General features: G+C 27.4%; 1 protein-coding gene across 1 annotated transcript; it reads right to left on the bottom strand.

The window, feature by feature from the left end:
* Positions 1-1,985: 1,985 nt before the first annotated feature.
* Positions 1,986-11,179, bottom strand: LOC124941534 (xanthotoxin 5-hydroxylase CYP82C4-like). The gene is made up of 2 exons (XM_047481874.1): positions 10,181-11,179; positions 1,986-2,661 (listed from the first exon to the last, which is right to left on the bottom strand). Exons 1-2 carry the CDS (start codon positions 11,177-11,179, stop codon positions 2,026-2,028), a joined length of 1,635 nt encoding a protein of 544 aa, XP_047337830.1. The 3' UTR covers positions 1,986-2,025.
* Between the last annotated feature and the right edge of the window lie 3,390 nt (positions 11,180-14,569).

The raw sequence follows: 14,569 nt of genomic DNA, 5'->3' as shown, positions 1-14,569 counted from the left end.
TTAATCAGGATTAAACACAAGATATTATATATATATATATATATATATATAATTATATCTGGAAATACAAAGAGGGATGAGGGATGAGGGATGAGGGATGAGGGATGAGGGATGAGGGATGAGGGATGAGGGATGAGGATGAGGATCTGGTTTCAATGAACGTAAGCTTGATCTGATAATTAAGGCTTATAAGAGTTGGTTTTAGTTCATTGAATTTTTATAAATGTAATTTTCTATTACTATTATCATTTTGGCTGATACTTACCCCAACTTATATTCATTGAAGTATATATATCAATTAATTGTTGAATTTGTCTTCATTACTTTCTTAAAACAACCTACCCTAGGATAAATAAATGAATAGGTTTAGTTTTTATAGTTTATTTATAAGTAGGGTTGTAATAAAGAGTCGAGCCAAGTCAAGCCGAATAATTTTAGGCTCGTTCTGAGCTCGTTTAACATATATTCGAGTTCGGTTCAAGCTTTTATAATTGATTGAGTTTGAGTTTGGCTCATATATATTTAGTTTTAGTTGAGATCACGAGTTGTTCTTACTTGTATTGTGAATGAACCCCTTAAGAGTTTGTTTATAGCTCACTTAGAGACCTTGTTAAGAGTTTGTTTAGATTATGGTACACAATCTAAAAAATTATTACGATACAAATTAGGTTTTAACTTAGAATAACACAAGCCAAAAGTTGCGGCCTATATTGGTCCAAGGCAGCTCCAAGTCTTCACATGCTCCTCTAGATCGTGGTTTCTCTCTTAAAGTTTTTCGTTGGTTTTGACTCACTCATACTCGATATAGGGCTCCTCACAAGCATCCTCATCTCAGAAAATCAAGATTCGATCCTTTGATCTTGATTTTGTCTGGATCGTCCATTTCTTCCGATAAAAAGGAAGGAGAAGTACCTTCTTCTTTGAATCCTCTTATTCCTGTTTAATCCTTATTTATTTATTTAGACAGAGATACTTAAAAATTGATTTCTCGTGGACTTGTACCAATCCCAACTCTTGCTTTTTTTTCTTCCTCAGTTTCCTTTTTTCTTATCTTTCAGAGATTCATTAACAACAACAACAACAAAAAATCTTGATATTTTGGTTGGACCTAGTTTAAGTTGAGCCTACAAATTAAATTAAATAATCCATAAGCTAACTTGAAATCCAATTATTTGTTTATAAATATATATACCTATATATATTTTTATATGCATACTATTTTTAACAAATAATTTAGTATTTCATTGATAATATCAATCGAAGTAAAAATATGATTTAATATAATAATTTACAGGTTACATTTAAACTATTTTTAAACAAACATATTCAAGAACCTTTAATCGAAGTAAAAATATGATTTAATATAATAATTTACAGGTTACATTTAAACTATTTTTAAACAAACATATTCAAGAACCTTTAAATGAACATGTTTGCGAGTCCATAATAAGCGTCTAAAGGAACATATTCGTAAGCTGACTGGTCAAATATCTAAAGTCTCAAGTTTGACTCGTTCAAATTTTCAATCTTTTAAACAAATCTGAACTCGTTTCGTTAAGACTAACGAATGAGCTTAAACAAGATTTTACCGAGTTAAGATTCAAATAGTCTTTATTTATGATAAAACCCTTATAATTTTAAAAAAAAAAATAGTTACATTGTATTAATATATAATAATATATATATATATATATTAAAGTAGAGAGTATTTAAATATTTTATTTAATAAACTGAATTTGAGTGATATGATTGATCATATGAAAATGATATAATGTTTTGATAAGAATGGGAATGAAATAATGTTTTAATAAGAATGGGAATGAAATAATGTTTGGTTGGTTTTATTTAAAGAAGAAAATAAAGACATTATTATATGTAAGGATTATTCGAGACCAGTCAAGAAATTAAGTGGAGGTTTTATAATGTTTACAACTAGTTAATACAGTTCATTTGAAGACTTGGCACAAGATCGCATATTCTAAAGGTTATGAATTCGAATTTTCATATCATTCACATGCTCTAGATTCAAACCATACCATTCATTATGAGCTCCTCAGAGAGACGAGGAGTAAGCAAGACCTCTAGTGGCTTAGTTTTTTGGATAGTTAGCCCTGAAGTTTCAGTCATATCAACACCCAATCCCCCAACTGTATCCAATTCAAACACTTGAAGAAGCCTGGCCAAAGCCAAGTGCATTATCTGTTGCGAAAATGTGATCCCAGGGCACATCCTTCTCCCACAACCAAATGGTAAAAGCTCAAAACTCTTACCTGTTACATCCACCTTCTTGTTTTGCATGAGAAACCTCTCCGGCTTGAATGCTAGCGATTCTGACCAAACACTTGGATCGCGATGCATCTTCCACGCATTAACAAGCAGACGCGTTCCAGCCCGGATGCCAAAACCTGCTACATTACAGTCTTCCATCGCCTCACGTGGTACTAACAAAGGAACTGTTGGTTGCAATCTCAATGTTTCTTTAAAAATAGCTTGCAAATAGACAAGGTTATGTATATCTGATTCCTCTACTAGACGAAGCTTCCCCACATGAGTGTCAAGTTCCTCTTGTGCTTTCTGTAACACCTCGCGGTTGTTCATAACGAAACACAATGCCCATATCATAGTAGTCGACGTCGTATCATTTCCTCCGAGAACCAAACCCTGAAAAAGGACAATCTTTTAGTTTGTGAAGAACAATATAAGCAAACAAACATTTAGACATACCATACAAGTGGATTTAATAACTGTATCATCATCAAAATCATCGAGCATAACATGGATGAAATCATTTTCTTCCTCTTTGATGATGTCTCCAATAAGTGACCTCTTCCTCTCTTTGTGTTCATTTACCCATTTAGAGAACACATGATCAATTTCTTTTGCAACTTTCTTCATTTTAGCCGAATTTCCATTTAGTATAAACAGCCAGCCGAGGAATGGAATAGCATCTGATATTGTGAATAAGCCAGATAGATGCGAGAATTCCCCCAATGCCCTTTGGAACCGTTTGGACTCCTCGGTTTGGACTCCTCGGTGATGTCCGCGGTGTAATAACGTTTTCCGGCAATGATTCTGGTTATTATATTGGTAGTCATGTCTGTAAACTTCTCCTTGAGATCAACTAAAACAGGGGATTTATAATCCCCTGATCTGTTTTGATGGCAATACAATTGATACAAGGTTTTGATGAACAAATCAATCTCAGAGAAACGAACACGTTTCAATATTTGTAACCTGTGGTTGGAAAGGAGATGAACTGTGATGAACTTGCGAAGCGAAAGCCAATATGGTCCATAAGGTGCGACTCCAATTACGGACTAATTGTAGGCCATGATCTTCATGGCTAGATTCTTGGGACGGGTCGAGAAGGTTAAGTCGTTGGTTGTGAAACATTCTTTTGCGATTTCCCAATTGTTAATTACTAGGGTTTCGTGAAATCCCAAACGGAGAATGAAGGTTGGTCCGTATTTATGGGACATGTCACTTAGTATATCATGGACAAACATGTTTTTCATGAGAAGATGGAGGTGACCTATCAGAGGCCAGGCACCAGTCGGCTGCGGCGGCGCCGGCACCGGAAGCGATGCCGTTCTTTTGTTCTTCCGACATATGACGGTGGTTACTGCTAAGAAAGTCAAGAGAATTATGAGAAAATATTCCTCCATTATTAATTTTCACAAATATTAGAAGCAAAATATATATATATATATATATATATTTATATATATATATATATATATATATATATATATATATATATATATATATATATACTATTTTATTTTTAAAAATTTAATTTTAAAATAGTTCGATTATAACAATTATTTAAACACAAAACAACGTAATCATTACATTATAATATAATTTTCTATTTTTTTTTAAATTTAATTAACTTTTGATAAAATATTTACTGTATTTTAATGTATTTTAAGTCTATTTAATTATTTTTTAAACTCACTTTAACTTAACTTAAGTTTTTTTTACTAATGGATTATCCATCATTGAAGTTAGGGTGAGTTTGAATATTTTTTTTGGAAAATTATGAATTAACAATGTAGATTTTTTTTTTATTATTTATATTTTTGAGATAAAAGAAATAAATTAATTTTTTATAATTAAAGAGTCACATAATTTTTTTTTGTTCGTATAGGCTGAAAAAACATCTTTTCTAAAAATGATTATTATTATTATTAGGTAGCGTTTGGTAAGTGATACAAATTATATAGGATATAAATTGTATAGATGTATAAATTTTAATGAAATATAAATAGTAACGGGTAGTATAAGTTGTATAGATTATTGACGTTGGGTATGAATTATAAGAAATGATATAAGTTGTATACGGTTTATAATTTTGTGTTTAATATATAGTATAAGTTGTATAAATATAAATATAAATTTTAAATTATTATTATTATTTTTTAAATTTACTTATATTACAAATAATATTATTTATTATTATAAATTATTATACCGTTATTATTTAATAATTAATATAATTTTAATTAAAATATAAAATTTAATTATAATATATATTGTAAATTATATTTATTTAATTTAAATATTATTAATAATTATAATAAAATAAACTTAAAATAAAAATAATATATATAATAAATAATATTATTTATAATATTAGTAAATATATAAAATAATAATTAATAAAATTAATGTTATAAAAATAAATAAATATTTTTAATTAAATATTGAACTATTTAGAAAAATATATATTAAAAATAATTATATATAATAATAATATTATTAAAACTAAATAAAATATATTTAATATATTATATATTAATAAGTTATATATAATATTAATAAAGAGGAGAATGAAAAATTAAAAATTAAGTGATATAAAAAAAAGTGTTGTAATTATAGGAACTCGTTTACCAAATTGTGTTATACATCTTATTAATTCATATCAAACACTACCTTAAAAGTTATATAAAAATAAAATTTTGAACTCAACCTAAATAATATTTATAAATAAATAAAATATTTATGTCACTATTTAACCACCGAATTTCAGGGAAGTGGCGATTTTGACTATCGATTATCTAAAATTTGATTTTTAAAATTCTCATTTCGTTGAAATTCGATAGTTAAATTAGTGACATTAATATTTTATTTATTTATAAATGTCAGGTTGATAATAAGTTAATATCGTCTAAAATTATTTAAAAAAAAATCGTTTTTATAACTTTAACGCTGCTTAATGCCCAATTTTGATATTTAAAATAAAATCCTAAATACTTAATAACCCAACCAGAAGTATTACTTTTACAATTTGATCATATATAAATTATTAATATTATATATTTATAAACGAATAGATAAGTATAGAATTTCTAGATAATTGAAAATTTGAATGGTTTAAAATAAATGATATCTATCCAAGTTTAGGTTGTCATGTATGTGGATTCAGCTTGTTACTTAATCATCATCATTTTGTCTATATATCTATGTTTGTCACCAAGTCCAAAGAGATACCATCAAATTAGGGATATATATGAATCAGATTTGAACTCTTGTCATCTTTCTACAAAATAATTATTTAAGAATATTATAATGAGTTTTGTTAATTTTAAAATCTTCTTGAAAGGGAAAAATAATGTTTTTTTAAGTAACAATTAATCAGGATTAAACACAATATATATATATATATATATATATATATATATATATATATATATATATATAATTGTACCTGGAAATACAAAGTGAAATATTTTTTTTCTATTTTATGATTTCTGAATTTGAGGGTGTACTAGATCATAATATTACTAATAACACTAATATTTCTGTGATGTGTTCAAAATGGTTTTTTTTTTCATTTTCTATCTTTTCCATCCGAAATATTAAAATTGATTAATTTAACTATTAATAAAATATGTTATAAAAAAATATGAAATTAAATGAACATATAGATCATATACATGCCTTAATATGTTTTAGTTCATCAATGAATAATGTTGGCATACATGATAAAAGTAGGACTAACAGAATGAGATAATTTTATTGAGCATAATTATAAAATATTTGAAAACAAAATCTTCTTACTATGTCTTGTATTGTTCGAAAAAAATTTCCTCACATATTGTAGAGTGGGATTTTTATTTTAAGAAAAAATATGTAGAGTGGGATTTTGATTAAAAATTTATTGACTAGCTAGCTAATTGTGGTCCTTAAAAAAATCAAGAAATTGGTGAACAAAGTAGAAAGTCTAAACTTGCGGTTAGGGAAGATATCTAAAAGATTCTCAGCGTGTAAGCGTGTAAATTATGGTTGAAAATTAAAAAACAAATATCATACTTATGCATATTTTGTTCTGGTCCCTTTTTGATCTCTAGTGCCTAACTTTTCCTAAGATTTCCATTTTTTGAAATAAAATAATAAAAACTCTAATCCAATATCTTTGTGGTTTATGTATTTTTTTAATTAATATATGTAATGTTTATGCATGGTTATCTCATGTCTGAAATCTGCTGCCACTAATCGGTTTTATCAAATAATGATTATATATCAACCACCATAAGTGAAGAAAAACAAGTGGTTCTAAGATTATGACAAAAAGCCTCAAATAGTGTCATTTATTTTAATAATAATAAAAAAAACTAACATTTTTCTTTATTTTCTCATCCATTACGAACTAGATCACAAAAGAGAAATAATTGGGTTTGAGGGTTTGGGAGAGAAAAAAACATTGCACAATTTGATTTGTTAAAAAATTATTTTTTTTTCTTTTTTTCATTTATTTTCTCGGTTAGTTCGATGTTACTCATACAAGCAGTGTCTGTATCCACTAAGGCAGTGCCTATATCCACTAAGACACCACCACATGTACAAAGAAAAAAAATCAACAAATGTGGAGGGTGATGCTTCACTTTTGTGTATAAATGTCATTTTATGAATGAAATAAAGGTAGGATCGAAATAATCATTTTCTCACCATTTATCCTTTTTTCCAGTCAGTGTTGTGGTGACACATCATCCCTTTTCTCAAATTCTCTCTCCCTCTCACTTCTCTTTATACTAAATAAATATTTAACTAAAATATTATATATTAATTCAACTAATTAATATAAATAAACTACTTTTTCAAAAACATAATAATTTTTTTAAAAAATTAATAAAAATCTTAAATAATCCATTGCAAACTCTCTTTAAAAATACTATATAATTTTAGAGGGTAAACAAAAATCGATCTAGGTGACTAAAATGTTACGGATTCGATTTCCACCGAATACGCTTTAAATAGAAGCGAAAATCATGATTATGAAGTGTCATACTAATTCTCTTAAAATAATTTTTTTAATTTTTAATTTAAATAATAGTCGTACTTGTTATTGTTCATGCTTTTGATGTGGTGGTCATTTATGAATTACGAGTCTCGTATTTGTTCATTGGTTAATAATAAAGGAGATAGAATTCGTGGTCTAAAATTGTTAACGAAATGCTCATTAATTGTTCTAATATATAACAATAAATAATTTCTATTAAAGTTCGTGGTCTAAAATTGAAGCATTCCATGCACATCTTCTTCCACCCATCTCCTCAATTGACTTTAATTAGTAGCACTTACATTTTCATCATCAATCCTTCAACTCACGCCTCATCCATCCTTCTTTCCTTCCTTCCACATTATCATTATTTTCCACTTACCTCATTATCTTCCTATCTATTTTTTATTTTTTAATATATAGTCGGTTAAGATTGCCCATATTCTCATGATCTCTCAATTAAATTAAGTCGAGTTCATCCTAAATTCAAACTTTCCACTTACCTCACTATCTTCCTATCTATTTTTTTAATCTTTAGTCGGTTAACTCGTCCATATAAAGTTATTTTGATTTGGATTGAATGATCGACTTTCATTCAAAATCTTGTTAAAAATGTATTAATCGGGTCAAAAATATATTTAACGTGTTAAAAGATTTTAAAATGTATTAAATTAGTCATAAACGTATAATTAAACCAAACTCAAATGACTAATTTGGGTGAATTATTTTGACTTGGTTGAATGTGCATTCATTCAAAAACTATAAATATTTTATCGGTAAATAATCAAATCGAACTATATATATATATATATATATTCAAAACTGATAAATAGATAAAAAAAAAAAAAAGTTAAACAGCTTAAAATTATATTAAATGGATAAAACTATTAAATTAGTGATTATAAACATAGTTGGGTCATAAAGTATTAAATAAAATATAAATGTATTAAACGAGTAAAAACTATTAAACATGTCATATATATATATATATATATAACTTTATTAAGCGAATAAAAACAAAATTAAATAGATAAAAAAGCATATCAATACTCTAAACATGAGAAATTAATTGCATAAATTAATTTTATTAAAAAAAATAGTTTGGGTATTCAACTCAGTCTATATATATATATATATGTAGTACGAAATCGAATTGGATACAATTAGTTTTGATTGAATAAGTTGGATAATAAGAATTTGAGTTGAATGATTTATTTATTAATTTATTTATTTTTTTGAAAAATGATCCTTGGTGAAGACTTAACCCTATGAATTATTAGTTGTTTTTTTTTCAGCTCTTAGAGCCAAATATATGAATTGAGCAAAGAGAGAAAGTTGTTTCTTTGAATCAAAATAGGGGCATTTTTCCTGGGAACCAAACGAAAATGGACGTGGATGGTATTTATGTTTTCGGCCCTTATTTCAACTTAATTTTGTTCCGAATAGAAACATAAATAAATATATAACATTACCAATATATTTATTTATTCTTCTCATATATTTTATAATTGTTAGTTAGATTTATTTCTTTATATTTTAATATATATAATATTGAAATGTATGTTTATATAATTTTATGAAATATATTTTTTTAGATTATATGACATAACGCTATCCCACGGAGAATCTCGAAACCAAACGGGAGTAGTAAAAAAATCCTCAAAATAGAATGAGGCGAGATGTTAAACGATGTTAAACGCGAAGCATTTTTCGCCCATTATCAACCCTATTTATTAGTTAATAAAAGAAAATGGTCTGCACTATCTATAAAGAATTGTTGTTGTGGCTTTACTCTTCCATATTGAATGCTTCTTATTCTTTTTTCTAAGTATAGATGACTTCCTTTTTTCAATCTTCCACTAATTTGCTTTGAGTTAATTTATGATGATTATCGATGTTACCTTTTAGTACACCATAATGATTTTTAACCGACTAACATCTTTTAAATAATGTTTTCAACTTTATGGATTTGAATATTTAATAAGATTCTTCTGAGAATGGGAGTCATTAATAGACAGATTTATTGACCTTATTTGATTGATTAAACAAGTCCTTTGTTTATTCATATATTCATCCACTGATTTATGAACCCAAACAAAAGTCTAGGTCCCACTGAGCTTCAACATTACACACCAAAATACAATTATGGGTAATTATTTTATAATACAATTATTTGTTGCTAGTTCATGGGGATCAAACTAAGCCATTCATGAGCTCAAAAGATAGACGAGGGTTAAGCAAGACCTCTAGAGGTGTAGATTTTTTTACGGTTATTCCCGGAATTTCGGTCATGTCGACATGCAAGCCCCCGACCGTATCCAATTCAAACACTTGAAGAACCCTAGCCAAACCCAAGTGCATTATTTGTTGCGAAAATGTGATTCCAGGACACATCCTCCTCCCACAACCAAATGGTAAAATCTCAAAATTCTTACCAGCTATGTCGATATTGTTCTTGTTTTGCGAGAGAAACCTCTCTGGCTTGAATACAAGTGGATCCGACCAAACACTTGGATCGCGATGCATCTTCCAAACATTCACAATCAGACGCGTTCCAACCGGGATATCAAATCCTGCTAAGTTACAATCTTCCATGGCTTCACGTGGTACAAACAAAGGAGATGGTGGTTGTAGTCTCATTGTTTCCTTGAAAATGGCTTGAAGATAGACAAGGTTCTTTATGTCTGATTCTTCTACTAAACGATGCCTGCCCACATGCGTGTCAAGTTCCTCTTGTGCTTTTTGTAACACGTCGCGATTGTTCAAAATGAAACACAATGCCCATGTCATAGTAATTGATGTCGTATCATTTCCTCCGAGAACCAAACCCTACAAAATTAGTCATTGTTTAATTTGTAGTATAAGATTAATCATATTAAGACAAAACTAACAACTTACCATACAAGTGGACTTGATGATTGTATCGTTGTCAATATTATTATCGCGAGCAATATTCGCGAGATCACCCTCTTTAAGATGTGCCAACATAACATGGATCAAGTCATTTTCTTCCTCTTTGACATGTTCTCCAATTAGTCGATGTTCATTCACCCATTTAGAGAACACATTGTCAACTTCTTTCGCAACTCTCTTCATTTTCGACAAATTCCCGTTTAGTACATCGAGCATGCCCAAGAAGGGAATAGCATCGGAGATTACGAATAAGCCGGATAAATGTGTGAATTCTCCAAACGCCTTTTGGAACCGTTTCGACTCCTCGGTGTCGACACCGGCGTAACGTTTTCCGGCAATGATTCTGGTGATTATGTTCGTGGTCATGTCTGAAAACTTCTCCTTGAGGTCGACTAAAACAGGGGATCCATTTTCATGGCACATTTGGTACAAGGTTTTGGTGAAGAAATCAATCTCGGAGAAACGAACATGTTTCAACATTTGTAACCTGTGGTTGGAAAGGAGATGAATGACTATGAACTTGCGAAGAGAACGCCAATAGGGTCCATAAGGTAGGGTTCCAATCATGGACTGATTGTAAGCCATGATCTTCATGGCTAGACTCTTGGGTCGGGTTGCGAAGTTTACGTCGTTGGTGGTGAAACATTCTTTTGCGACTTGCCAATTGTTAACCACGAGGGTTTCATGAAAACCCAAACGGAGAGAAAAGGTGGGTCCGTATTTATCGGAGAGGAGACCTAATTTCTCATGGATAATCATGTCTCCGGTCATTAAAAGATGGAGGTGACCTATTAGAGGCCAGGACCCAGCCGGCTGCGGTGGCGCGTGTCTTTTGATCATCTTCTTTCGAAGATTGATTATGAGACCAGCTGAGATAATCAGTAGTAATATTATAGTAATGATCATCATTACTTGAAACTGGAGGAAGAGGAGAGAAGAAGGGAATAATATTGCATATACAATGTGTTCATCGATCTCTTTCATTTATAGTTTTATTTATAGTATTGGAACTCAAAACTAGGGAGGTGAATTATATAATCCGCCTACTAGGGGGAGATTTTTCTCGATAGACCCGGGAAGCACATCCGATTTCAACCCAATTCAATCCCGAACACTAATAAAAACAATTAAATATAAAACATTACTACTATAGTTATTTATTTTTTATATTTTATAAGAGATTAGTTTTATTTTATTTTATAATAGTATAATATTTTAATATATTACGATATATAATATAAAAAAAAATATTTATAATTTTTTTAAAAATATGGCACAATTGTGTCTGCATGGATTCCCCGAAACCTAACCGAATTGAACGGGATAATAATAAAAAAAAAACTCTGAAAAACGATAAACTCATTATCCGTTACATTATCGTCCCTACCCACAACCATAAATTCTAAACGGTATTCAAACAGCTCTTTTGTTTTTTTAGTAACGACATCTATCTCCATTAAGATACCTCGATGAGTTTGTATAGTTTTTAATATTATAATATATTTTATTTTCATGAGAGTTAATAAATAAATGAAATATTCCAAGTTGTTCATAGTGATGTATGAGTCATGATCATTATCACCGTCTTCTTCAGCATGCAGCAGTATTTTCTGTTTCCGTTCATACAATGTCCAATAATATATAATTACTCCATCTAGAATATAAGTTGATAAATTAACTCATTTAATTAAATAATTTATAATATTCTATTTATGAAAAGCAAATCATTCAACAGTTTTGACATGTTATTTTATTTATCAAATCTGATCCCTGAACCACAGACAACCGCAAATATTTTCAAACAATATATTTAATTTTCATGACAATTAAAAAAAAATGAATTGTTCAAATATATTTTAAAATATATAGACGGTTGGATTTTGGAGCCTTTTGTATTTTTATGTACTTTTATAAATAGAGACATAGTAAATTATGATTTTTTGGACAATTATTCCATGGAAAATCAATAGAATGAACGACTCCCTGAGGATTTAGGCATTATTGGCCAAACCTCTTTATATCTTTGTTTTTTATTATTCTTTACCATTATATCTTTATATATAAAGTATTTAGATTAGATCTTTTCTCAACTAGTGGTATCATAGTATGTTTTGAGAATGTTTAACCTAATCTATTTGTGAAGATATGAAGGAAACTCTAACCACCATTAAAAAAGTTGTTGGATATTTGTGTTTTTGTTAAAAATTGTTGATTACTTGAGAAAACAACATTGGTTGCAGAAAAATTAGTCGCGGTGAAGATTTGAGTCGAAATCTTCAATTGCTAAGGAGATGTCAATTGTCATTAAAATATTTAATAAAAGTAAATTTTATTATTTTTTTAATAATTAAATAAACAAGAATTAAATTATATTGAAATTTTTTAAAAAATGAAAGACAATGTCACATTTTTAACGTTAAAAAATAATAATAAAATAATATTTTTTTATTTTTTTTTGGAATGTACTCTTACTCACTCAAGTCCTACATACAATATTGAAATAATTTAAAAGTGTTTATGTCCTACCTAATTTGGAGATGATAGTTATTTTTAGTATTAGTTGGATACAATTATTGGAGTTTTTCGGTAATTTATGAGTATTTTTTATCTTTTAAATTTTATTTATTTATTTTATGTCGAAATAATATTTTATAATAAATAATTTTAAAATAATTAACGTTAAGCAACCTGGTAACACATAGAGATATACTCTAATATTTTAAAAATAATAACAGTAATATAATTTGTCTACGGACTATGATTTTTTTTAACTCTTACTCACTTGTTAAAATCTTGAGTTTGATTCTTAAAATTTATTATTTTACAATTTTAAAAGAAAGTTAACTTGTCTGGTTTTAGATAAATTTTTAAATAATTAAATTCTTACCATTTAAAATTTCAATAAGATTTTACGTGTGTATAAATAATTTTGCTTTTATACTATTTAAATTAATATATATATATATATTTAAATTAAAAAAATATTATTATTTTTTAAAATATTTTAATTAATTTTGTAAATATAATGTTTTGATAATATCATTTCCTTGTTATTAATTTTTTAATTAATTTATACATAAGTTAATGGATAGGACGTAGAAGATCCTAACATGAGTTTATTCGACATATTTGAATTCTTATAGATTCACATGAGTGGTACTTCATTTTATATATATATATATATATATAATTAATATTTTTTTAAAATTAAACTCCAACCATTTGAAGTATCGATTTTGACTGTTTTATTCTCATACATATTAATTTTCTCTCTCATTTTCTTCAAACTTTTTCTAAAAGTGTTCATAACTTTTTAAGGTCTTTAAATTATCAACAAGTATATATGTTTCCCTCCATCTAGCTCTCCAATATCCATATAACTATAAGTTATATATTTATATTTGTTGACAGCACAACGAATTTATAGGTGAATTAAAAAAATAAAGACCAAAATTTAACCTAAACTTGAAAAAAAAATGTAACTGCAACGAAGAGATTGTAATTTAAAAAGAATTATTACACTTAGTCAATGGACAACTAATTAATAAAAAATTTAAAATGTTGATATATGTACCTAAATGCTACCTTAATGTTAATTATCTTAAAAAATTAATTACTTATGTAAAATTTTAATTAAATATAAAAATTATAAATACAACTTGTGAGATAAAAATATTCATAAGTTATAAAACAATGAAATAACAATATTAAATGAAATTAGAAAATAATTATCCTCTCAATTATTATACATGACCACATCTCTCACCTTATAAATTATTATACACCCAAACTCTCTCACCCAAATAACCAATAATCAAAACAAACTTAATAATCTTTAATATTCAATTATAATGTACAATTCATTATATATCCAATGTTATCAAAATACAAAGTACAATTAAAATAGTTAAACGCGGATAAACTCAGAAATTAAAATTGAAATAGTGAGTTTACGGTAAAAATATCAATTATAAAATTATATGTAAATACAAAATTAAAATTTTAATATTAATATATATATAACCATTTAAAAAAATATTATATAAAATAAAATTAATAGAACTTAATAACTTTCTTTGTACATATGTATAGAAAGGTGTAATATAAATATTACTTTTTAAAACCCTAATTTACTACCTTATTCAATGACTACATTTTTTTTTCTCTGCGAGTCCCGAGCATAGTCAATTATTTCTTTATCTGTATTTGCTCCCATAACTTTATGTTTAATATGTGACATATTTATCTTTATATTTATATAAAATTAGTTTTTAATTATTAATCTTATATTTATTTTGTTTAATTATTAATTAGTATTATTAATACGAAAATAAATTTTAATTATTATTATATATATATATATATATATAACCA

The sequence above is a fragment of the Impatiens glandulifera genome, chromosome 6 (genome assembly GCF_907164915.1).
Source record: "Impatiens glandulifera chromosome 6, dImpGla2.1, whole genome shotgun sequence".
NCBI classification, from domain to species: Eukaryota; Viridiplantae; Streptophyta; class Magnoliopsida; order Ericales; family Balsaminaceae; genus Impatiens; species Impatiens glandulifera.
The sequence above is the reverse complement of the archived record's forward strand: the minus strand, read 5'-3'. Positions and strand labels throughout refer to the sequence as shown.